The sequence below is a fragment of the Actinia tenebrosa genome, unplaced genomic scaffold (assembly GCF_029948245.1).
Source record: "Actinia tenebrosa isolate PJP-AT-01 unplaced genomic scaffold, QUT_ActTen_1.0 PGA_scaffold7__59_contigs__length_16204524, whole genome shotgun sequence".
Taxonomy (NCBI): domain Eukaryota; kingdom Metazoa; phylum Cnidaria; class Anthozoa; order Actiniaria; family Actiniidae; genus Actinia; species Actinia tenebrosa.
This window is the reverse complement of record NW_028292584.1, coordinates 8,888,339-8,914,793: the sequence shown is the minus strand read 5'-3', so window position 1 is coordinate 8,914,793 and position 26,455 is coordinate 8,888,339. Positions and strand designations below refer to the sequence as shown.

General features: G+C 38.1%; 3 protein-coding genes across 4 annotated transcripts; all 3 read right to left on the bottom strand.

Annotated features, from left to right (window-relative positions):
* Window positions 1-616: 616 nt before the first annotated feature.
* LOC116300252 (gelsolin-like protein 1) lies at window positions 617-9,202 on the bottom strand. 2 transcript variants are annotated; one of them, XM_031709077.2, is made up of 15 exons: window positions 9,038-9,202; window positions 7,362-7,451; window positions 6,993-7,085; window positions 6,697-6,792; window positions 6,291-6,385; window positions 5,967-6,039; window positions 5,734-5,826; window positions 5,204-5,269; window positions 4,509-4,545; window positions 3,392-3,474; window positions 2,199-2,233; window positions 1,736-1,821; window positions 1,245-1,336; window positions 1,049-1,169; window positions 617-715 (listed from the first exon to the last, which is right to left on the bottom strand). In XM_031709077.2, the coding sequence occupies exons 1-14, from the start codon at window positions 9,116-9,118 to the stop codon at window positions 1,080-1,082; spliced, it is 1,110 nt and encodes a 369-aa protein (XP_031564937.1). In that variant the 5' UTR covers window positions 9,119-9,202; the 3' UTR covers window positions 617-715; window positions 1,049-1,079. The 2 variants fall into 2 exon arrangements, with proteins under 2 accessions (XP_031564937.1, XP_088896078.1); XM_089039952.1 differs by having other exon boundaries at window positions 3,401-3,474; window positions 9,038-9,199.
* A 608-nt stretch (window positions 9,203-9,810) lies between these two features.
* On the bottom strand, window positions 9,811-23,832 carry LOC116300251 (gelsolin-like protein 1). The gene is made up of 15 exons (XM_031709075.2): window positions 23,661-23,832; window positions 21,189-21,278; window positions 20,490-20,582; window positions 20,112-20,207; window positions 19,924-20,018; window positions 19,416-19,488; window positions 18,713-18,805; window positions 17,953-18,018; window positions 17,030-17,066; window positions 14,508-14,581; window positions 14,213-14,253; window positions 12,702-12,787; window positions 11,841-11,932; window positions 11,019-11,131; window positions 9,811-9,956 (listed from the first exon to the last, which is right to left on the bottom strand). The coding sequence occupies exons 1-14, from the start codon at window positions 23,739-23,741 to the stop codon at window positions 11,039-11,041; spliced, it is 1,110 nt and encodes a 369-aa protein (XP_031564935.1). The 5' UTR covers window positions 23,742-23,832; the 3' UTR covers window positions 9,811-9,956; window positions 11,019-11,038.
* On the bottom strand, window positions 14,591-17,023 carry LOC116300254 (uncharacterized). Its single transcript, XM_031709079.1, has one exon. The coding sequence runs from the start codon at window positions 16,229-16,231 to the stop codon at window positions 15,383-15,385; it is 849 nt and encodes a 282-aa protein (XP_031564939.1). The 5' UTR covers window positions 16,232-17,023; the 3' UTR covers window positions 14,591-15,382.
* Window positions 23,833-26,455: the final 2,623 nt, after the last annotated feature.

Below are 26,455 nucleotides of genomic sequence, written 5' to 3'. Positions count from 1 at the left end.
TATTCCAATGAGAAAGATCCGGAAAACTCGGTCTCCCGAATCAGAGGTAATCCACTTTTCCCGTCCTTTTCCCGCTCATTTCGGTTCTTTCGGTAGACGCGTGTACCATAGTTTTCGAAAGTCAAAGTTTCCCGCTTTTTTTCTTACTATTAGCGATTGAATTTCCAACCGGATTGTTTGGTTTAAATGAGTCTTTCACTCTCAGGGTAAGCCTCATTTTAGTATCCCCAACAGTAAAGTAAAGAAAAATTGACGATAAAAATACTCAGTTGAAATTCTAAGGAGTTTCACTAGCTGGAACAAATTAATATTCTAAACAAAATTAAGGCTAATATACACTGAGGATTTACAATTCGAAATTAACTGGTGCATATTCTTGGTAAAAGACTATCCCATCCTCGGGAACCCATGGGTAAAGAGGATGAAGACTATGTATAATAGTCTCAAAAACATTTTGAGAAAGAGTTTCCATAAGTTGTTTGAGTTTGCATTTTCTTTAAGTTCCTTTAAAGAGGTATTTTATAAAAAAAGATATAATACTTCAGGGAATGACACGTGACTAGGCTCTTTGGCGCGAAACCCACTCCCCGCTCTCCACTCCCTCAGAAATGATATGTTTACTTGTATCAAGTAGATTTTATTGAAAGAAATTTACGTTAAGCTTATTTTAAGTATCAAAATTATGGTATTGGCTTAGATTCTTGTTTTATCCAACCTGAAATCAAGGTAAAGAAACAGTTAATTGACTGTTAGGGAGAAGAGAAGAGAGGAGAAGAGAGAAGAGAAGAGAAGAGAAGAGAAGAGAAGAGAAGAGAAGAGAAGAGAGAAGAGAAGAGAAGAGAAGAGATAGACATCGAGAAGAGCAGAAGAGAAGACCACGAACGAGAGCCTCGACGAACGCCACTCCGTACAGCCGCTCGACTCCCTCTCCCCGCTCTCATCTCTCACCCGCTCTACGCGAGCCCGAACGATCCAAGAGACCAGTGAGCAACAGCACTGAAAAAAAACCAGCAATACTCCACTCGCGATCATGATGCAGTACTCATACCTTAGCTAAATCTGTTTATGACATGCTGTTCCTAAAATGCCTTGTGGAAGTTATCAGGCTCTTTGCCCTCAATAACACAAGTGATCGGGGAGAAGGGGTTATCGCTCTTCATCAGATATTTCTAGAAGGTAAATAAAAGAAAATTATTCAATACATTTTCCTATATCTCCACTTCCCAATATTTACGGATACTCACATGAGCGAATTCCATAGATCTTCTCCTCTCGTCAACGCTGGCTTCAGATCCACACCACACAAAGCAATGGCCATCAGTCTCGAGGATAAACACTTAAGAAAATAATGAAAGATAGTTTTCAAGCATCCATTTGCAAGTTTTACATCCTCCATAAGACATTGAGTGGGGTAAGCTTTTTGTCAGTCCGTACATTTTCTGCGAATGGTTTGCTCTTCAACGATACTAAACGTGTACAAATGAGTCTGTGGTCAAGGTTCACAGCGGTACTTATCAAAAGGGAAAGAGGCCGATTGGTTCAGTAAACGAATGACGTAAGAAGGGTGACTAGATGGTTCTCGCAATGGCTCATTTTGATGTAGTTCCTGTGGTTTTGGCGGGATTTTTGGCGGGATTTTTGGCGGGATTTTTGGCGGGATTTTTGGCGGGATTTTTGGCGGGATTTTTGGCGGGATTTTTGGCGGGATTTTTGTCGAGATTTTTCTCACACTTACCGTCCTTAGGGTCCAGGGCACTCTTTTTGACTGCTGAACCACGTGCGACCTCAGTGAACTTAAGACTGCCAGTAGCATCAGATAGTCTACAAAAACATGAATCAAAAAACATTTACTAGAGTACAAACAATTAATCCGTGAAACACTAATTACTAAATAGTACAAAATAGTGCTAGTTAAACAATAGAAAACAATGGAATTTGCATGAAATTGTGCTATTTAGTATTGATGGGTTGCAAGCATTCCCAAGAGAGTTAAGAGACAAAAACATGGCGGCCAACAATGGATGCTAATGAGAAATCTTTTGTTAAATGGTACCAACATGGCCGCGATGAAGTAACGTGCAAACGAAGAATTACTAAAGTTTCACGGATATATTGTTTGCACTCTACCCCCATAATCAAAGTTAAATTATAATTATAAAAATAAGGATTGACAAATCAAGCTCAGATATTTGCCATACTTGTTCAAAACTTTCTCAATCGGTGGTTTTGGTCCCTGTGAACAAAGAGGTATTCAACTTCGTTAGTTAATTTCATATAAGTCTCCCCGATTAGTAGGGCGCTTGTGCCCGGCTAGAAGTATTCGAGACGTTAATAAAGTTATTATTATTATTATTATACTTATAAAATATATGTTGCACAGGTCTGGGATTGGTTTAACTTTATTAACGATTTTATTAACCGCTGCTTCTTTCTGCTTCTAGGCCCTCTTTTATTTATCATTCTACCTCGATCTTTTATTCTTTTTTAAATTCCATTCCACTGCCATTCCATTCCATTCCATACTATTCCAATGGAAAGGTACCTTTTGGAATTTCACGGACCTTCACTAGAACACATGAATATTCTGCACAAGACGAAGGCTAACTTTGATTAAGAGAGACTTCGAAAGAGCAATAATGCTTTCAGTTGCTTCCCCCTTTCTCATTCACTGTTTCATTCCTTGTTTTCCTTTCAATAATTGAAATACAATGACTAAAACAATAATGGCATGTAAACAACTTCTTGCCGGCAGTTTTTCAATACAACACAGTATTTCTAAAAAGACTGCAATCTTCAAACGAAATAAACACACGAACAAGAATACAAATGACAATAACTACGACATTACGTGACTACTGGCCTCCCCGAGTAACGAGTATTATGCGTGCTGAATAGGCCTGAAGTGAGATGACGTTTTACCCCCGTCTCTAGACCATAATCCTTTTTACGCTGCTTTTGTTCTTTAATTATGACTATTGTTCCTGTATTCTCTAAGGTATTAAAATTTGAATATGAAAGAATTTTAAAGACTATTATGGTATAGAGTCGGGGGTAAAACGTCATCTCGCTTCAGGCTGTCTTTAGCATACCCCTGAACGACACGAGTGAAAAACGTCTGCGCATGCTCTGAATCCGTATGCAAATTAGTCGAAACGTCTTTATGATGTAAATTTGACTTTCAAACATGCCTGACAAATGGACTTTACAAATGCCATAACTTTAAAAATCATAGGAAGACGTGCTGAAAGGCACGCGTGCGCAAACGTTATTCTCTAGTGTACTCCAAAATGGCGTCCCATAAAACAGACCCATGATTCAGCGCGCATCCTCGTTACCAGTTTTCCGCGCAAAGGCCGTTACAAACATAACAAACACAAAACGTTTATCACACCCCATCCACCTTGTCCTTCTTCGGTGTTCCAACAGGAATGATATTCTCCAGTTTAGGATGCAAATGTTCCACGGTTTGGTTGTCTGAGGAGGGTGGGAAAGAATGAGTTAGTAGAGACATTTAGCATGACATTTTGAACTCTCTCCCGGAACACATTAAGGGAGCTTCTAGTGTATCATGTTTTGGAAACAAACTAAAGAAAAACAAGAACACCCTAGATTCAATATCATATACTAAGGAATCATTTTGTCTACTTTTAATTTTTTTCTTTGTATATTCATTTATTTATTTTAATATTAAATACACTCGATTGCAGAAACATTGTAGTATACAGTTATACAAATATCTAATTTATTCAGTATATTTAATGATATGCAAAACAGAAAAATCGCTTTATTTATTGTTTGTTTCATTCACTGACTGTCAAAATATTTTTTCCTTGTCTATTAGATCGTACAGATTATAAATCAGTTGTTTTTAAGCGTTGGAAATGGTTATTTTGCATTATGCATCTCATTAGATATTTGTATAAATGTATAAATGTATACTACAACGTTTCTGCAATCGAGTGTATATATATATTTATTACCAATATTACTAATATTGGATATTTTTTATTATATTATATATTTTTATGACTAGAATTTCATTTATATGTGTTTGGTAATAATTTAGCTGTCAATTTTATATTTCTCTTTGTATATTTAGATTATGCAGGTCCACTCTTGTCTTGCCTATTTTTGTAACCTGCTTTAACAAATAAACGATGTATGTATGTATGTATGTATGTATGATGACTTTCTTGCTAGGTACCCCAAACCCCAAACTGCAGTTCGACGTCAGGTGTTTTCCGTCAAACTTTCTACATTTAGCAAGGCGTCATAACGAAGTTGTTGATGGACGAGCAGCCATATTGAATTTCATTGATGCTGAGTGTTTTTCTGTGTTTGCGAGCGTATTAAAAGCACCTACTCTGATTCCGTTGCTGGTGAAAATCATCCTTAACCACAACACGCGGGGCCTGATTTCTAGCGGTAAGCGGTAAACCTGATGCTAAAGGTCTCCATTGACTGAATGCAACGGTAAAAGAAAAACAGTACAAAAATCATCATCTTACCAAGAACATCGGACTTTACTTTTCCCTTTCGCTCGGACTGTAATGAAATAATAATAATAGTTTGATATTTAAGAGATAGATATCTGTTTTATCATAGTTGAGGATGCAAAGCCCTTAGGTTCGAGAACACTTCTAGCTACAAAGTGTAAAAAACTTTCGCCTCTTCCGTTTGATCACTGCCGATAGCTTCACAGTTTTCAGTGCCTGGACCCAAACAACCCCGCCAATCAAAAGCATTTAACAATAGAGGTTTTTCACTATCACGTGTCCACGCCCATAATACAGCTTGGGCTGCCTGTGGTGAGATGGCAGAACAATAAAATCCCTTTGCGCTTGGGAATTGAATTCTTTCTCATGTAAGACGATTGTATTGTTTCTGCCATCTAACATGGCTGCCGTCACGTGATGATGCAAAACCTCTATAACTTATAAATTTCTCGCGCGCTTATTGGCTATTTTTTATCATCAATGAAAAACTGATGTCAATTTGTTAAATGATCTGAGTTAGTTAATGTCTCATTAACACAAGCCAAAAACCTAGTCGTCTGGTGGTTGTGGAGGTCACAGAAACAAGAAAACGTCTCTAAACAGCTTGTTAGTCACGCCATTGGTTTGTTATGATAGTTGATTTGCTTTCTTTCGTTTGTTCCAATTTTCTCTCCTTTTTTTCTTCCATTCTGTCTATCATCTCTTACCTCAAGCTCCTGAATGAAGCTCTGCGCTTTGTATTTTTCATCTTTGTTGGCGTCTGTGCCATTCCACTAGAAACGACAGCAAGGAAAGCATTCACTTGATTATAGGTTATAAGTTATAATATATGTAATAAACTATTAATGATGGTGGTGATGATGGTGATGATGATGATGGTGATGATGATGATGGTGATGACATTGATGATGATGGTGGTGATGATGGTGATAATGATAATGGTGTTCGATGATGATGGTAGTGGTGGTGATGATGATAGTGATGATGATGATGGTGGTGATGGTGATGATGATGGTGATGATATTGATGATGATGGTGGTGATGATGGTGATGATGATAATGGTGTTCGATGATGATGATGGTGGTGATGATGATGATGGTGTGTGGTGGTGATATATGATGATCATGGTGATGATCATGGTGATCATGTTGAAGATGATGGTGGTGATGGTGATGATGATGATGGTTGTGGTGATGATGATGATAATAATAGTGATTGTACGTACACAACACTTACCTGATATACAGTGAGACCCAGATCAATGACAAACACATCACCATTAGTCATGCTTGACCTCTTCAGTGCTTTCTCCGTCAACTGAACTGTGCGCTAAAACCAAATATCATTTTTTCAAAGTTAGATATCTTCCACTTAAAGGGAATGCAAGGTTTGTCCGAGTCTTAAAGCTATTTTTAGAATGTGCGCGCAGCGCTATCGCCAAGGCAATCCACAGGGTTCCCAGAACTTACCCCAACCCTGTTGAATTGAAGAAGGCGTGGTTTGTACTCCTCGGGTTTAACCCTGTTGAATCCTGTGTCAGCACTACGGAATCGAAGACATTTTAGAACTTAAATTAGTACAATTGATGGGTTGCAAGCATTCCCAAAAGAGTAGAGTTAAAAGACAAAATCATGGCGGCAATTGTGGTGCCGTCAACAATGGATGCTAATAAGAAATCTTTTGCTAAATGGTGTCGAAGTAACACTCAAAGGACTAGTGGACTAGTGATTTTTATAATGATTATAAATAGGAAAAATGTCACGCAAGGATAAAGCAAGACGTCACGCACTTACCCTCCCTTCATGATCATAATGGTGTCGAAGTAACTTTTGAACAAGTCTGACTCGTGACCTTGGACCTCACGATGTTGCACTGGCTTGTCGTTCAACTACAAAAAAAATTCTGATATAGACATGTAGACACCTCTGTCCGTCTGTCATTCTATTTGTCTGTCTGTCCGTCTATCTATAAGCCTCTCCGACCCGGCCTGTTGCTTTTCTTCGTCCATCGGTTCGTTTGTCTATCTGTCTGTCTGTCTGTCCACCCGTCTGTGCCAAATAAAGATGTTTGTTTGCCTTCATGTCTGTCAGTGTCCGTCTATCAATCTGTTCGTCTCCCGTCTGTCTGTCTGTCTGTCCTTCAGTCCGTCCGTCCGTCCGTCCGTCCGTCAGTCCGTCCGTCTGTCTGTGTTATACTTACAAAGGTGTCGAGCTCCACTGTCTTGTAGGCTGCAGTACCATACTCATCTTGGCTCGATTGCTTACCGATCCAAAAATGCACGTCATAAGAAAGTTCCTTGATAAATAATGAACAAAACAAAATGAAACTTAGCCATGAAAAATCCTTTTAAACTTGCCTCGTAAGTAGGCCGTTACTAAAATCTATTTCACAAAGACGTCAAACAGAGGTTTGTTTTGGTTAGTGACGTCATTACGAAACATCAAAAACCACAGGCAACCCAAGAAACATCAAATCAGCAAGACCCTTGACCCTACCTCACTGTCCGGGTCTTTCTTGTAGGTGTGCAGGATGATGTAAGAGTCACCGCTGAAGAATTTTCCATAGTCTTCTTTAGGCCAGTGGGTAACCTGAAAGAGTTGAAGAGTATCATTACGAATTCGTGACCGCTGGCCAAACTGAACCAAGGCGCAGTTATTGATTAGCTTTTTAACAAACATCCCCTCCCCCCCCCCCCGCTAGAAAACGATTTTCTGCATGTGCTGAAAATCGATCAAAAAGTCATGCAGATCGTTAAAATGTGCTTACTTAAGATTTTTTAAATCTTTTTAATTTTTCGATTTTTCATAAAAACTATGCAGACTTCACCAAGTTATTGTCGACTGCGTTTCATTTTGAAATCCCACCTTGAACTTGACAATCCGCCAGATTTGAAGGCCAACTTTTGTCCCAGCTCCCTCCCATGCCGGTTCTCCTTCCGCTGACGCTTTCTTAACCTGGAAAATATAATAATTGAATATTTATAAAATATTTGAAAAATAACGCGCGCTCATTGGCTGGCTACAGTGTTTATATTAGAGGGCAGAGACACGCTTGCGCAAAACCGATCGTTTTAAAATATTTTCAGATAAAAGCAATAAATTAAAACGGCTGATTATGTTTCGTGATATGAAAACACTGGGAACTGTAGAGCACTCAAAAACAAGAGAATTTAGTCTTGCGAGGTTGAGGAAAAACTGTGTCGAGTTGGCATTGTAGTGCATTGTGGGAAGATTTAAGAAAATGTATTTAAAAGCTGGCGTCCATTTCGTCCGATAAAACAGTCCCATGGTGCACTGCCCGCAATAACCTTAGATCCACTTATGCTTGGCTCGCATGTTTTTTGAGTTTGTCCCTCGTGCTCTACAAAGACCTGGATCCGTGCCAGGGTTGTTACTAGAGAAGGGCGAAAGTTCAATATTGAACGAGTTGAAAACTATGACAGCTTCGTTCGAGTCTTCATTGGCGGAAGTCCAGGCGATGACAGATTTTCACCAAACCTCCCCTCCCTTACCTGTTCTTTCCTTTACAGCTCGTTCATCACTAACATCTCAGTCTACACCTAAACTTGGTCATTTTTCAAGGCAATTAAACTGCAAAATTGCTTGCCATTTTAATAGCGAGTCATGCTAGTCTACAATGACTAGACGGAGAAAATTTACGAGGACCGAACTAAATCAATTTCTGTCGTTAGACCTCATTTTATGACCTTTTATCTGTCACGTCTCACAAACGTCACGCAAGATTTTCGTCAACCTCTTTTAAAAGCTTTTATCCGAAAAAACAAGTGAACTTAAATAGAAAAATATAATAATTATTATAGAATCAAATATTGTCCGAATTTTATAAACAAAGCTTGGTTTTCTCGCTTCATCTGTCTGAATGGAAATTTCTAGAAATATTTAATCGACCTCGAAAAAAAATATATTGAAAAACAATAAGAATTGCTCGTGTTGAAAATTCAAATCACTTCACACCAAAAACGTCGTAACTTCGATACAATAGGGAATCTTTTAGGCTGATAAACGTTTGGCTTAAAATTTCCCTGATATTCGAGATATTTTACATATTTATTCGACGACAATGATCTTGCATTGAAACACGAGTTTCATTGTTAATAAATCGCATAAAATGTTTCATTTTTCTAGACTTCAATTGAAGAATTATGAATACAAACTAAAAGCGTATAAATCAACCTCTGTAAAGCTCTAGATTTCCAAGGTTTTGACCCCGTAGAACACATAGAAGATTGATTTTTAAATCAGATTATTTCTAGAGTTTTGTAAACCCTCGACCGAAAATCTAACAACTTATGAATTTTTCAACGTCTGCAATAAATACCCAATTTAAAGAAACCTCGACCGCTGTATTTAATGTAGAAGCGAAAATATTCCAGAAAACTTAGTCAAACATGGATTTTTACATGGGGGATTAAAAGAACTTTGATTTAAAGTAAAAGGGCACACATTTGGTACACGTTTGGATCGTACGAAAATATCCTATTTGAACATGATAATTCCTAAATTTGAACACAGATGCTTACATTCTTCTCCAAATCTGATCCAAAGAGGGACAAATTGGAGTCTTTCCAATCGTATTTCTTGGCTTTTCGAAGACCAGACATTTTGGGAGTTCACTATTCAAGAATTACTGCAAGCAACAAGAATTTTTTGGGTGCAGAGGTGACATTTATGGGAGGGTCTGAGGGTGGGATGATGTAGAATAAATAAGGAAGGGTTGTTGTCCTAATAAGGCCGGCATGTAACGCATTCACGCATTCGCGGTGGGGTCGTAGTTGGGGAAAAAATTGAAGTTGTCTTATATATGGGAATGAAAATGCTCCGAATACTGATAAAAAACTTGCAGAGTTTGATCAAAGGATGAATGGATGAATGAATGAATAAATAAATAAATGGATGGATGGATGAATGAATGAATGCGGGATGAATGATTGGATGAATGAATGAATGAATGAATGAATGAATGAATGGGATGGATGAATAAATAAATGAATAAATGGATGGATGGATGGATGGATGGATGGATGGAAAAATGGGATGAATGAATGAATGAATGATGATATATAGATGGATGACCGACTGATTTTACTTGGCCCGTGAAAAATTAGTAAGCATACTATACTAGTAGTAGACAATAATTCCATTGTTTTCTGTCGTTTTACTTTAACTGTTATTCACTAATTATACAACGTTTTAGTTTTAAGAGCCAAGTAAAATCATTCTATATTAAAATTACTAAATTTTCAAGCAAATTTCAAATTTAATGTTTGAAATAGAATAAAGTAAAATCCACCCATTTTTGTAGAATTTAAAAAGTTTATTCATTAAAAGCTAGTTTAATTTTGATAATATTTATGAAAAAGTTTCGAGTTGCCTTGATTCGTACGCCATGCGCTTGTATTTTTCATCTAGTGAATGTCCATTCTTTAAAAAACCTACGAACTAAGAAAAGAAGTGTTAAATACTGCAAGTTAAAGCAACCTAGTTTTTTGCCATTTGAAAAAAGTTGCAGATGGAATAGCCTGCTTCACAGTTCCCCGCGCCATCTTGAAAGGTAGCCGTGCCTTTGCATCGAAGCGATGAACGGTAAGCTTGCAATGATAGAGACATGCGAATAATTGTCTAAGGTGTTAAAAAAGGTCTCTATTATTGCAAGCTCACCGTTCGTCTTGCTCCGATGCAAAGGCACGGCTACCTTTCAAGATGGCGCAGGGAACTGTGAAGGAGACTATTGACCCTTATCACGCTTAGCGTGACAATATAAGATTTTTGATTAATCGGAAAAAGGAGTTTACGATTAAATTTGTCGTATCGATAATAGTGAAATAGCAGAGTTTCGTAACGATTGCCCGTAAAAAGAGAAACCATGAATTTTAAACTGAGAATTTTCGTGGAACTTTCGCAAAGAAATGTATGTCCAACACAACGCATGCACTGTGGTTATAGTGCCATACATTTCTTTGTAACAATGCTTAGGTTCAAGAATTCATATATTCGCCAATTTAAGAGCCCTCTTTACGAATCTTCGCATTTTATTATTATTGATGTGACAAATTTGAAAGTAAACTCTTTTTTCCGTTAAATGAAATATCTTATGTCACGCTAGCGTGATAATAGTCATGGCAATTATGCACCGTGTGACGACCTTTAAACTTTTACGTTGTGACGTATTTCCGGTTCCAAAACCGCTAAAACAAAGCGAAAAATTTCCTAAACTGCTTTTCGTTTTGGACCCGGAAGTCGTTTCCCCATATGATTGACGTCACACTTAAAAGCTCTATTTTAGTAAAGAGAATCGAGAGCAACTTCTGCAACGTCGTGAGCAAATGCTTTTCTCGTGTGAACCTAGAAATAGAGGCTTTGCACCATCACATGCCGGCGCACATAATACATCTTGTGCTGCCTGTGATAAATCCCTTACGTCAAAGGATTGTATTGTTTCTGCTATCCAACATGGCTGCCGTCACGTGATGGTGCAAACCACAGGCAGCAGAGAAAACTAACCTTGTTGAGTATGTTTCAGTCTAGTTAAAAGCACGATTGAAGTTATCCGTTTCGTTGCCTTCTTTGACCACAGTGATGGGATTGAATGGGTTGACACTCCTTTGGACGTAATGCTGAAAGAAAAAGTACGATTACGATTCCATTTTCTGGAGATTAAATGAACACTGGTAATAAAACAGCCCGCAAAAAACTATGGCAATAAATTCAGCCATGCAACGAAAAGCATACTTTATACAGCCATCTCTGACTTTGGATATCTCGTATGTGTTAAGAAAGAAGATGACAAGAACTGCTGAGAGGGGGAGGGGAGGGGGAACATATTCTATGGCTCACGTTGCATTGAAAAAATTTGACAAGGCGGTCTTCTTTTATGTCAGTAAGTTCGGCTCACGTGAAGTTCGACTTTTGTATTCGGCAAGGCCTCAGTCACTTTAATTTCGCACGTCCGTAGCGTGCGTTTTTCACAGTCATTTACTAAAGATAAACAGGGTTCGTGCTGAGGTAAACACTTAAAATTCGAGGACTATTCAAGGAGTATACAAGGACCCAAAAATGAATTTTGAAGGAGTATGTTCAGCTAACTATGCCAAGGTTTTACACGGTGGTTGCACATGGCCGACTTTCAGATTTTCCAATCTTTCTGACTAGATCTTTTTCAGAACCATGCAAGTAATGATCAAAGCAAAAATTCAAGGAGTTTTCAAGGAGTTTCGCAAAATTGTAAAGTTCAAGAGCTTTTCAAGTGCCCTTGAAAACGTGAATTAAATTCAAGTAGTTTTCAAGGAGTTTAAGGAGTAGAACGAACCCTGTTAAAGTACTTACATGAGCATATTGCATGCACTTCTTTCGCTCCTCGATGCTGGCTCCTTTACCAGTCCAGACAAAACACTCGGTTTCAGTCTCGAGGATGAACACTATTGTATAACGACAAAAACGAAAGCTTAGTTTATCAGATTTAGTTTAGTGGGACCCCCATTCATTCGTTTACCTATACGTTCATTCATTAATCCATCGTTCCATCCAATCTATTGCAGTCACATCCAATCCATCCCAGTCCAGTCACATCCATCCATTCCAGTCACATCCAATCCAACCTAGTCACATCCAATCCATCCCAGTCACATCCAATCCATTCCAGTCACATCCAACACATCCAATCCATTCCAGTCACATCCAATCCATTCCAGACACATCCAATCCATTCCAGTCACATCCAATCCATTCCAGTCACATCCAATCCATCTCAGTCACATCCAATCCATTCCAGTTACATCCAATCCATTCCAGTCACATCCAATCCATCCCAGTCACATCCAACACATCCAATCCATTCCAGTCACATCCAATCCATCTCAGTCACATCCAATCCATTCCAGTCACATCCAATCCATTCCAGTCACATCCAATCCATCCCAGTCACATCCAATCCATCTCAGTCACATCCATCCACTTTATTCCCATCCATCCATCCCATCACAGTAATATTACCATGGCAATGAATTCACATGAATTCATGAATTCTGTAAAAATCAACATGTGAGTTGAGCGTTGTGTGCATAGAACATTTAATGTAGTGGTAGTGCGTGTGAGTGAAAAGTGTCCCCAATTAGTGCGAAAGCGCTAGAACGACTAGACACTTAAATAAAAGTGATTTATTTATTTACTTATTCTTATTTTATTTACCATCATCGCTGCAGAGCTGACTTCGCTTCACATGACTACCACGTGACACTTCAGTAAACTTTAGCTGCCCAGAACTGTCGGAGAGCCTAAAATACGAAATACAATAAATGTAATTAAACCCTAGGCATGGCTAGTTCATAGAATGAAGCCTGAAACAATCTCTGGACTGATCCAAGTCAGGGCACGACTAACTCACAGATCAAACCCTGAAACAACCTCTGGGCTGATCCAAGTCAGGGCATGGGTAACTCTCACAGATCAAACCCTGAAACAACCCCTGGGCTGATCCAAGTCAGGGCATGGCTAACTCACAGATTGAACCCTGAAACAACCTCTGGGCTGATCTAAGTCAGGGCATGGTTAACTCACAGATCGAACCCTGAAACAACCTCTGGGCTGATCTAAGACAGGGCATGGCTAACTCGCAGATCAAACCCTGAAACAACCTCTGGGCTGATCTAAGTCATGACATGGCTAACTTACAGATCGAATCCTGAAACAACCTCTTGGTTTATCATGAGTCAGGGCACGGTCAACTAACAGTTCAAATTGGAATTTAGCTTGTTGTGTCTTAGCGCAGAGAGGAAAACTAAAGAAAACCAAGCGAAAACCCCTCGAATCAAGGGAGAGACCTAACAAACTCTACTCTCATGTGATACCGTAGTCCAGGAATCCAATCAAAAAGGATTGAAAACCTGTTTCAGGAAAATTATTTTAGGTAAATTAGAAGTCACCTTAAAGACGCACAGATTACATACTTGTAATTTTTAGTACTGTTTAAAAAACTCGCAGGAGTGTTTGATCAGGATTTAAAAACACGAGGCGTAGCCGAGTATTTTTAGACACGATAAAACACAATCTGCGAGTTTATTAAATGTCTTAGAAAACTCATGATGTATGTTCTCATATTGTACAGAATTCTTTACGAAATGAACCAAGTTTGAGAGAGAAAATCCAAGTTAAAGTTTATGCAAATGAAGACGAATCTATATCAGATATAAAACCTCCTTCATGGTCATGATTTCTATTGTGTTTCCTTCATGAATTATTAATGAGTTTTCTAGTTGTCTTTACAAAACATTCTTTAACAAATTCAAAATATGGGACTGCTTTCTCAGGATTCGTGGATTATCTTCCTTTTTTTTTTCTTTTTTTTTTTTCGATTAATGAAATCAGGACCATACTTCCAGACATCGAGTGCTGAATCGTCGTATGGCAGCGCGAAAGCATTTACGGCTACGCCGGAGATTTCGACCCCGACACTGCTATCCGGAGATTTACAGACTGACCAGGAAGCTCGGCCGAAGCCTAAGGGAGAGGTTAGTCGGCCCCTAACCGTAGATGATTAACCCCTTGCTATGACCAGCAAACTCGGTGTGACAATTGGGTCAATGAGGACTAAGCATCCGTAGTCACTTCTTTCCATGTGGGATGCGTTTGGAAAACCTAGCGTTTGCCTCGCGCATGTACACAGTTCTTTAACAACTCGTAATATTATAAAACAAACATACCTGTTTAGTACTTTTTCAAAGGGTTGTCTTCTCGTGGGAGCCTGTTAAAGAAAAAACTATTCTCAAATTTATAGTACCCTGAAGCCACCTCTTTGCTCAACCTCTGGGCTGATCTAAGTCAGGGCATGGCTTACTCACATATCAAACCCTGAAACAACCTCTGGGTTGATCTAAGTCAGGGCATGGCTAACTCACAGATAGAATTGGAATTTAAATGGTTTTGCGAAGGGAGGAAGACCGATGAACCTGGAGAAAATTCCTGAAATAAAATGGAATGGAAAATGGTAATACAAACCTCTTCGTCAGGGGGTCCACTGTCTGGAATGACACTCCTGAGGCTCTCATCCAAATTGTTGATATCTTGCTCATCTGAAAAAGAAGAAGAAGAAAAAGGGGTTGAGGATATTTTTCCAGCTAGTAACAGAAGCCATGTAATGATGGACTAAAAGAAACTTGTTTATAAGCGTAGAGTGAGATATTCTCTCCGAGCGGAGCGGAGTTTTCTCCAGCTGATCTGAGAAAAAATGTTAGGCATTATGAATCGAGAAAATTTGTAAAACTGCGAGTCATTTTTCCTTTTCAAATAGTGAATTTCAAGGCTAAAAAAGCTTGTTAACAGTGACACAACAATCATGGGTTTTATATTTTTGTCGTAATGCTGGGCTTTGAAATTTTCGCAAAATCTATGACAGCTCATTTTTGCATCGACGTCATTTCTGCGTCAGTATTTCAGATCAGCTTGCTTTCGTCCAACGCCTCAATGATGCACAACAGGTTGTATTTTTACGCGATTTTAGAACGATTAGATTTGCGCACAGAAAACCATAATAATAACCAAGAAAAGCAACAAGGGAACCAAAACTTGAAGAGAGTATTTCCAATAAAGCCATCGAGAATATATACCAAGGAAGCGCTTGATTTTGTGCGGGGGAAAAATTATTCGGAACTGAATAACAGTAAAAGAAAATGAATATCTCCAATTTATATTTATTAAAATATCGAATTACAGTTATTATTAGTGATTAAAAAAAGTTAAGTTTTTAATTTTTCAAAATTACATAAATTTTGAATCATTTTATGAATAATTTCAAAATGTAAAAATCTTGCAGTTTGACTTCAAAGTTCCTGGACTTTCTTTTCTCGGAATTAATTTCATTCCAATCCTTTTCTTTAGACTTTCCTGTCCCAGAATGCAGCATCCCACATGCCATCTTTGTCACTCTCGCTGTCCGATGCATAGAAGTGTTGATCGACTTCCAGATCAAACACACGAACACAGTCTTCTTCCTCTTGCATTTGCTTGGCTGCCCTTTGTCGGACTTTCTGGGCTTGTGCTTCACGTTGTCGCTGTTTTCTGACAACCTTGCTAACAGCTTTTTCTCTTTTGGTTTGAGCTTCTTTCAATTTTCTGTCACTCTGCACCAAAGTCTGCTGTGCTTTGGCGAAGTTCTGCGCTTCAGCTATCTTGCTGCGTGTGTTGTTGGAGGATTTTTTAGCTTTGGTTTTAACGCCTTCGAGCTGAGCTTGTCTGTTCTCGTCGGCCTTGACCAGCTTTTCGTTTATTTTTGCAACCTTATTCAATTTTTCTTCTTCTTCTTCTAATTTCTTTTCCGTCGCACGCAAAGATTTTAAGGCGGCGGCTTTTCTTTTCGTTTCCAGTTGCATGTTTCTGTTCTCTTCTGCCTGTGCCTGCTTCTCAAGCAGCATCTCTCTTGTTAGGACGGGCAACTTCGGGTCCCTCGCCAGTCTTCGTGGACAGGTTGCTTTCAGACCCTTCTGCACAATATTGCCATCCAAATTTAGATCGTATGCAACGCACGCTGGCGTTTCACATGTTCTGGTCTCGGTATCCAAGAACACGAGACTTGATCCGGTTTGTATGGCGATTTCTTTCTGGAGGAGAGCTTTTTCTTTCTCGATTTGGATTTTGGCTCTTCTGAGGACCTCTAGTTCGAAAGGACATGGTACAGGCGCTACTTTGTTATTGCGCTTAAATTTAGACTGAAATGTTCCGCACATTTTGAACAATAAAAATCACTTGATAATCAAACGCGTGTTTTCAATTCAACTACTTGAAACAATCTAATTTTTGATTGGTTATGACGTCAATTTAAATTGTATTATGATGTCATTGACGCGCGCGCAGATCTTTTGAAGCACGCCAGGCATTCTGGTCTTAATATTTAGAGAAAAGCGAGCGACTCATCTCAGTAACAATAACTTGCTAATAATAAAACTTATTTAAATATCGCTTCGATAAAGAATCGATTCAGCCAAAGGTCCCTTGGAGAAGTCTCTGCTGTTTCGCAAACAAATACTTTGTAAGATCGAAAGCATCTTATGAGGGGAAAAAAAGTATTTTGAAAAAAGGTTTGGATATGACATAAGTTATCCAAAAAAAGTTCTTTGAATAAAGGAAGTCCGATATTTTTTGCCGCTCAGTAACAGAAAAAGTTCTTTGAATAAAGGAAGTCCGATATTTTTTGCCGCTCAGTAACAGTCACGTGATTATTTCCTGCATAATTTTTAGTTGTGACGTATTTCAGGGTACAACTGTTAACAAAAACCGCTAAAGTGAAGCGAAAAAATGTTCTCAATGACTTAACCTTCACCTGAAACAATTGAAACTTTGGAAAACTAATTCTATTTTGAAGAAAATTATTTTAAAAAAGCACTTTATAGAACGCCTTTTCGTTTTCCCATACGATTGATCCCACACTTTAAAAGTTCTGCAAACGATCTCTTCTCCTTTATAACACAGGGATCCCAAAGGAATTGAAACAAAAGAAACGCCTGTGAACCAGGCTTCGAACTTACCAAGAACCTCACTCTTGACTTTTCCATTCCTGTCAGACTGTAACAAGAAAAAAGCAAGAAACATTAAACGCTGTGACGCAGCAATAGATATCTTTAGGAACAGAACATTAGATAATTGGGAAGGGTTGCTTAAATTTCAATCCCCCCCAAAAATATTGAGCAATTACGTCTCCTACGAAAAAAAATATCGCGCCTCTCCTTTCAGTAAAGAAATGTCGGGCAAACACAGAAAAATTGCGTGCATGGGTCGTTATAACAAAACAAAAACAAAAATCTTACAGCACAAATTCCTGCAACCTCCTTCAATTATCTAATGTTCAATCCCTTAGCTTAGCCGTAATGTTTTTCCATTTCACATCAAATCCAGCTAGTGGGAAATGTAAAAAAACTTTAGGTGACAGGGCTTTTCAATCTGCAGCCCCTAAACTGTGGAACGCTCTTTCTGTTGAAATCAGGTATGAACTGTGTATCAGGAAATTTAAATCACTTGTTAAGACATACCTTTTTAAATTAGCTGTTACTTAGAATTTTATACATCTTTATTGCTATTTACTATATATTTTATTTATTTTATATATTTATATTATTATATACTATACTATATTATGTTATATCTATATTTCTTTTTATCCAATTTATTTAATTGAATGGCATAGTTAATTTCTGCGCATATGAACATATCCACATGAAATATGCGCGTTATAAATATATATTATTATTATTATTTAAGGGCCCTTCCCTTGAGAAAAAGAATTTTTAAAAGAGGTTGTAACAACGAAACTAGTTTTTAAAGACTAAAATACACATAGCGCGTATAAGACAGTAATATTAAGAAAGTGAGAATTCACTAGTTTAAATTATGACTATGAAAAGAATTTTTGTTTTACATCTATGTTCCGCTAAAATTCAGTGTGACGTCATACCTCGAGCTTTTGTTGGAGTTTTTGCGCTTCAATTCTTTCAAATGGACTAGAATCCTTTCCATTCCACTAGACGAGAAAATAAGAGGATAACAATTAGATAAACAGAAATAAAGCTGAAACTTGATTCGAGCAGCAATTGTAGCTAAGGCTGCGTTTATACGGTACCGGACGAATTTTTTACCGGTCAAAAATTTGACCTGTACAGTACCGCTTACACGGAACCGTCTCTTTAATTGTATTAAAAAATTAAAAAAACACGTTCTGTTAGTGCACGAAACCGGATCCAAATTTGCACGGCTAGGCGTACGAATTTTTTTGTTTGTATAACTCAGTCCTGTGTGGACGGAGCCCCTAAACGTACAACTTTTTGACGGTTTAAAAATTCCGCGTCTGGTACCGTGTAACCGCAGTCTAACTTGGTAGGTGTGATGTCAGCTTAGCTGGTTCGATTCCCCGCGTCTCACACTCTTGTTTCGACTTCTCTCTAATAAGTGTAGCTTCAGCTTTGAATACTTTTAAAACAATGCACTAACTGAAAGCGCATTTAATAGATCATATATTTTAATGAATTTTTGCGCTATATAAGTAATAAAATTATTATTATTATTTAAAATTATGAGGGGGGGGGGGGGGTAAAACGCTCTCCGTCAGCTCCCTGGAAGATCAGCTTGACTTGCTGAAGGATCACTGATGTAAAATAAAGCCTTTACCTTTGAAGTCTACCTTTATTTTCGAACCCAGTTTTTTTAATTCGCCTTACCTGAATGACTGTCAATCCCATGTCAATCAAGTACACGTCACCATTTGAAATACTAGACTTCTTCAATGGCTTCTCAGTTACATACATCTTGTTCTGTTCCAAAAAAAAAAAATTAATGATAAATACTTAGGTGAACATCTAAACTTTAGTGCGTGGACCGATACAAACGACAAATAAACATACACGCGGTACGAAATGCTGTAACATTGTAATGGCTTCCAAGCTTCCCGTAAGAATGGTTATCGTATGAGTGGGAAACATACGGTACTGACTTACAGCACGTACACGGTACATGCCGTAACATTGAAATGGCTTCCCATTAGAATGGTTATCGTATGAGTGGGAAACACAAGATACTGACTTAGAGCACGTACACGGTACGACATGCCGTAGCATTGAAATGGCTTCCCGTAAGAATGGTTATCGTATGAGTAGGGAACGTACGGTGCTGACTTACAGTACGTACACGGTACGACATGCCGTAACATTGAAATGGCTTCCCATTAGAATGGTTATCGTATGAGTGGAAAACACAAGATACTGACTTACAGCACGTACACGGTACGACATTGAAATGGGTTCGAATTGTCTTACAGTTTTTCATCCAATCAGAACGCGTCAGTTTTGTCCCGTTTCCCATCCCACTCATATAAAAGCCGCTCTAATGCAACACAATGCAATAACTTATCAATTAATCTCTCACATCAACTTTGCGGAATTCCAAAAGACGAGGCTTGTAACTTTCGGGTTGATCAATTTTGAAGCCGCTGTCAGCTCTAAGGAAGGAAAACATTAACACTAATCACTAACAGACCTTTTTACCTTGGGCATAATGTTTCCCCATTTCAGACCACGTGTCATTCTCTTGAGAATAAGAATCTTTAAGTTTATAAGAAAAACTTGTGACAAAAAGTTACGACGTTTCGATGACATCTTGTAATCATTATGAAGTAAAGTGAAAGAACTTGTTTGAGTTGTATATTATTCATGTGTCTTCTCTTGTGCAACCGTTAAACAAAGAAATGATACTCTAGGGAATGACATGTGGTCTGAAATGGGAAAACATTAAGCCTAAGCATGGCAGACAAGGCGTTCCGCCATGTTGGATGACTAGAATCAAAATCCTCCACGTGCATCGAAAGCTTAAAAACAAAGGACTTGCTTATTCCATAAAACATTAAGGGATGATCAATTTACGAATTGCAACGCACCCTCCATTCAGATAAATGATTTCCTTGAAATAAGACTTGAACAGTTCGGACTCGTGGTTCATCACTTCACGATGTTGAATAGGCTTGTCGTCCAACTATGGGGAAAACGGTTTTAAAACTTCGCGTTAGAGTTGGAAAGGATGATAATTTTTTGGCTCTTCCAGTTCGGAAAAAATAAAAATAATTACCAGAGTGTCCAGTTCCACTGTCTTGTAGGCTGCTGTGCCGTACTCGTCTTGGGAGGAATATCGACCAATCCAGAAATGAACATCATAGGACAAGGCCTGCAAAAGATAATGGTTTTACGCATTTGAGGTAGTGGAAAGAATAAGGCGCGCACAAAAAATAATTAAAATATTTTAATAATATCTTAATAATATCTTAATAATATTTTCATAATATCTTCATAATATCTTTATAATATCCTTATAATGTCTTCATAAAAGTTTCATATCTTTATGATATTTTTATAACATCTTCATGACATCATGACATCTTCATGATATCTTCATAATATCTTCATATCTTAATAATATCTTAATATATAATATCTTAATAATACATACGTCGCTTTTTGGGTCCTTCTTGTAAGTGTTCAGGATGATGTATGAATCGCCATCATAGAACTGACCATACTTGGATTTGGGCCAGTGGGTTACCTGCGGTTTAAAAAGACGAGTCAAGGTAATTAGAAAGGAAGGAATGGAAGAAAGGGAAATAAAAGGAAGAAAAAGAAAAAGAGAAAGGGAGATCCAAAGGAATGGAGACACGAAGGAACGAAGAAAGGAAGGGACGAAGGAATCAAGAAAGCAAAGGGGAATAAATGAAAGAAGAAAGGCAGAGAAGAGAGGAGAGGAGAGAGAAAGGTTAGAAAGAAAAAAGGAAATAAAGGGACGATTAAGAGAGAGGGAAGGAAGAAGTACAGAAAGGGCAAAGGAACAGTACATGCAGGAACAAAGAAAGAAGAGGAAAAAAAGAATGAATGAAAAAGAAAAAGGAAAAAAGAAAGGAAGAATGAAAGAAAGGAAGAAAGGGAGGAAGGAAGGAAGGAAGGAAGGAAGGAAGGAAGAAATAAAGAAAGAGAGAGAGAAAGAAAGAAAGATAGAAAGAAAGAAAGAAAGGAAAGCAAGCAAAGCAAGTGAGCGAGCGAGCAAACAAATGAATGATGAATGAATGAGAAATGGAATAAACGAACAAACAGAGAATGAACAAAAGAAAGGGAGAAAAGAAAAAAGATTAGCCCTTCATTTGCCTATCAAACATACCTTGAAGTCCACAATCCTCCAGATCTGCAGTCCAACCTTGGTCCCAGCATTTTCCCAGACAGGCTCTCCTTTGGCTGATTCCTTCTTGATCTTTAAATACAAAAGGGGTTTCGAAACCAGTTCAACATCAACATTTATTATTCTGTCTTTTTGACATGTTTATAAATATGCTCATAGTTAGGTATTAATGAGGCAAATGGCTTCATAAATATTTTATTTCCATATATAATTACGTACATTCATTTGTTTGTTTGTTAGTTAGGTGGGGGGCGGGGCAGGTAGGGGGAAGGGGGGGTGAGGGGGAGGGGTGCTTCAGAGGAAAGGATCATCAGTAAAAATTTGATTTTTGGCAGAGGGTCCAACCTTTTTATCTTAATGGAAGCTGTTTCGTTGTTGACTCAATAGGAGTAGAGAACTTTAGATCCGACGACAAGCACGAGAAGGAGTACGAGTACAAGTGTTTAACTTTTAAAGAGTGGCACTATCTTTTCGTAGTCGTGATCGTGTACGTAGATTGAAACTTTAGATTGTAAAAAATCGGAAATCGACTACGATTTAGTGTTAACCACGTGCACAGGACCAATTTTAAAACTCGTACTCGTACTCGATCTTGTACTCATTGTCATATCTAAAGGTAGCTAGTGAAAGGGGGTGGACTACTAGCATTTTTAGAAAGCTTACCGTTAATCCTCCAGCCCCCCACCACAACTAAAACGTACCTTCATAAATAACAAAACAAAAACCTTTAATTTTATCAAACTCTGAAACAACTGCTGTGCTGATCATATCACAGGTCAAGTTGGAATGTTTTAGCTGGTTTGACTATGCAGGAGATTTGGAAAACCAGAGGACCAGCAAAATAACCCCACATGCAAAAACTTAATAAGAAATAAATAAATAAAAACGAAATGATGCCATCTAATGACAACTATGACCAATACTCTAGTTTCGAGTTCTCTGTTGCTCACGTTTAATCTCAGTGTTGTGCAGAATATTCATGTGTTCCAGTAAAGGTCAGTGGAGTTTCAAAGCGTTGGTATTGCTAATTTTCAATCACTCCCAAGGGAGTAGAATGACAAAATAATTCATTGACAATTGGCTATGATGTCATGTGCAAACAGAGAATTGTTGAAGTCGAGCATATTTACTTTACAGTTGACTGAAACTAGATTAAGTCTGAGTAAATACCATAAGTTTATAATCAAGAAACATGACAGTAATTTCAAACTCAAAAACGGTCTCTTCTAAACCAAGAGCAAAAAAAACTTAAGTAAATGTTGTGCCAATTTGAGAGACGATTTTTATATCATGAAATAACATATTATACCAAATGTCTGGAGGTTTCCTGCAGGGGAGGGGTGTTGGCATTTTGCTTTATGGAAGAAAAAGGAGTGAATATTGAGGCCTTACAATATATTATTGTTCGTCAAAAAATTTATAAATTTCTGTAACATAATGTACAGGAAAATGTTTTACTATATCTATGATTAATTTTCAGTTTTAGCTTTCGGTTTGAAGAGTGAAACAACGCCCACAAACCGTCTTTGTATTACTGTAGCTCAGAGCTGAATATTTAAAGGTTTATCTAAAAAATTACGCAATCGCAGATTATTTAAGTCATTAATAATGTTCAAAATTGGCTCGACTTTATTTGTTTACGAAGAAATTTCAAAAAGGAATTTATTCATGGCCCACTGCCCACCAAACAATATTTTACTAGCCTCCTGTAATTAAAATAAATTATTTATCTATCATTGAACTAATAAGCTCCTTCTTAATCATATCATTAAGAAAGTGTTTGAAAAGCTGGGCGAAAACTGAGGGTGTTTAGGAGACTTTCGGAGCCATTTCGATTGAATTGAAGAAGCTCCCCACAGCGATCTATAGTTCTCTCTCAAAATTCTACGTTAACTATAGCAATAATAGAATCCACCTCCCTTGTCTACCATCTATCATTCTCGTTGTCATAAAACGGCAAATTAAGTTTAAGATAAGTCAAGTTAGGACACATTTGAATTTATCACAATATTTCGATAAAATATGTAAAGAAGTCAACTCTACGTTTTGTTGCTTAACTCTTTACTTTCATGATTTGGGCTTAATATGTGAACTAAACACATGCTTCAAGCTTTAAAAGAAGGTTGGATGATTCGGCTTTTTAAGAATGAGAACTTGTAGATCTTGATTTTAAAATTAAGAAGAACAGCTTTCAACATCTGTTATTGTTTGTTTATATGGATAATGCTCTTCTAAAGCTTTTGATGCCTGATAATAATATCCTCATTAATCTAAATTATTTCTACGCTATGTTTTACTAAAAGATATGCCCCAGTCATTCCATTCATCCCTATTTTCATCTTAAAATCAATCTTTAAGCTAAAACGAAAGTCTAAGAGCTTAATTTCCGGATGGTGATATGATCATCGCGTTCCTCTCTACGACAGTACTAACATTTACACTTCTATAACTTACATTCTTCTCCAAGTCTGAGCCAAAAAGAGCAAGATTTGAATCCTTCCAGTCGTATTTCTTGGATTTCCTCAGGCCTGCCATTGTAGTTTGTAAAACAGTGATTCGATCAGTTATAGATAAACGAAGGCGATCGTAGATGGAGGAGTGATAAGGAAGAATGAATAGGTACTGTTAATATTCTATGAATGGTCCATATTAGGGCATACTGGGAGTAATGCTAATAATAGTAAGATTATGTCACAATAGAGTTTGAATTTCCAAATATATCCTTTACGTAAATATAACGTTTCCTCGTACAGAATGCAGATAAATGAGCAAATATTGAACAAAAAGAACCATATCGGATCGTTTTATAGAAACCAAGCGTTCAAGAATGAAGGAAAAATATGTAACATTATATTCAATGTCACGAAGGTCAATTATTGTAACGCATTACAGAGTCGTCACGGGTTTGTTGTAACAATGCGGAAATATAGAAATGTAAAAATATCTGGATGTGTTGTTGCACGTTTTGGGTCTTGATAAATAAATCTAGTGACCTAAAAACACTTCAAACTAACTGGATCAATACGGATTCGTAAAGCACGGATGTATTCGATTTCCTTTGAATCGATTTTATAGAATTCGTTTTAGTTGAGAAATCGTCGTAAACTGAAAACTGCCTGGCATTTAATCCTTGCCACGAAGAGACTCGAGCTGAAAGCGGGGTGTATGTGTGGCTTGGGGTAGCCTTAGCCCGAACCATCAATATACTCGTTTCGCCACCCAGACAAATGTGCCCGGGGGGGGGGGGGGGGGTACTCCGTCAGAATTTGAGTAGGGGTGTTCCGCTGGGATTCTGAAAGGGGTACCCTGTTTATGACAAAAAAAATCGTATTTGTAGACCCTGTTTATGACAAAAGATATAATTAATTGCACTGAGTTCCTGTTTCAATTATCATGTCATCTCACGTATCGTTTTTTTACGACCATAATAACCAGTTTCGGTCAATACGAAAGTAGAAATCCTGAATATGACAAGAAACTCAGGAAGAATTTGGACCTTGAGTGAAATTGCATACCCTGTTTATGACAAGAAGCTCGAAAAACCATACCCTGTTCAGCGGATCATCCCCGTATAGTTCATATATGGGAGTACCCCCCGGGCAAATGTGTTTTTTTCATCTAGGTGTTTGTTGGCTTTCGGCCATCAAATTTTCATAGTGGGGAGCCAAAAACCTAGACGTCTTGACTGCGTTAGTCGAGTAATTTATATGGAAATTGTGCAAGAGTGTTAATGGAAGCAAAGGAAAAAATCTTATTCGCACTCAAACGATATTGCTTACTATCAATAACGTGACATTTTGGAGTTGACTGGGGGGCAACTAGCGGATGCTAAGTCAAAACATGTCAAAATAAGTCCTAAAAGTATTGTATTTGACTATTTCTACGACATGAAACCAGAAAACAAGAGATCAAAACAACCTCCAAGATTCTACAAGCCATTAAAAACGCATCTATTACTGGAAGTGACGTCTATTGATAGCAACCTATAGATACTAGAGGCGTATCCATGATAAGTGTCCTTGTCAGCACTAGAGTGCAGCATATATTAGCCAGTAGGTAAAGTAAAGTACCTATATTTAACGTCGGTAGTTCCTACAGTTGAAATTCAACTGCTAAACTGCTATCAATGGAAGCCGACGGTGCGCACTTTACCCCCTCTCTCCATTAGTGCTGAAGCTACACGGATTAGAGAGAAGTCGAAACAGACGTGCAGATCTTAAGGATCGAACCGTGGAGCTCAAGCTTTGAAGGTCGCGCACTAACCAACTAAGCTACGCGTGATTACAAAATTAATTACCAATTTGGAATTTAAAATTTGATTTTTGTGAAGGGAGGAGAAAAATATTTCCAGAGAGCTTGCCGTTTATTAGAAAGGGTTCACTTTCTTCCACACTACTAACCAAGGCGATCCTAAAAACCCCTTATCTCCCCCCTCCCCCACCCCCCTCCCACTTCGCTCAAATTTGCATATCCCACTACACTAGCTTTCCTAGGCAAATGTCTCGATTTTGCTTTCTGTACTGCTCACGTTTGCATGTAAAATACGTCGCGGCTCGTTTTTCCAAACGCATCCCACATGGAAAGGAGTGACTACAGGTGTTTAGTCATCAATCACTCAAGTGTCATACCGAGTTTGCTGGTCATAGCAAGGGGTTAATCATCTACGGTCTAGGGGCCGACTAACCTCTCCCTTAGGCTTCGGCCGAGCTTCCTGATCAGTCTGTAAATCTCTGGATAGCGGTGTCGGGGTCGAAATCTCCGGCGTAGCCGTAAATGCTCTGCGCTGCCATACGACGATTCAGCACTCGATGTCTGGAAGTATGGTCCTGATTTCATTCATCAAAAAACACAAAGAAAGGCATGTCCTTCAACCAGGGGCGTAGCGAGGACCTAGGAGCTGGCGGGGCACTGACCCCCGCCCCCCAAAATTACTCCTCCCCCCATGAAACAAATAAACGAATAAACGCGCAAACAAAAAAGAAACAAATTCGTATTGGTATAAACTGATTTATACAGCGCACCTTCCTAGGTTGCAATAATCTATTTTCCTCTTTCGTTTTGGTTTAATGTTTTGTTTTTGTTTTTGTTTTGTTTTTTTTGTTTTTTTTTTCGAAAAAGTTGCTTAAAAATTTGCCCCCCTCCCCCCTCCCTACGCTACTGCCTTCAACAGATAAACTTATATAAAGATCATTTGGGAAAGGCGCGGGAAAAGCATCCTTATTGTGCATGCGCGTTCAAGTTAAAAACCA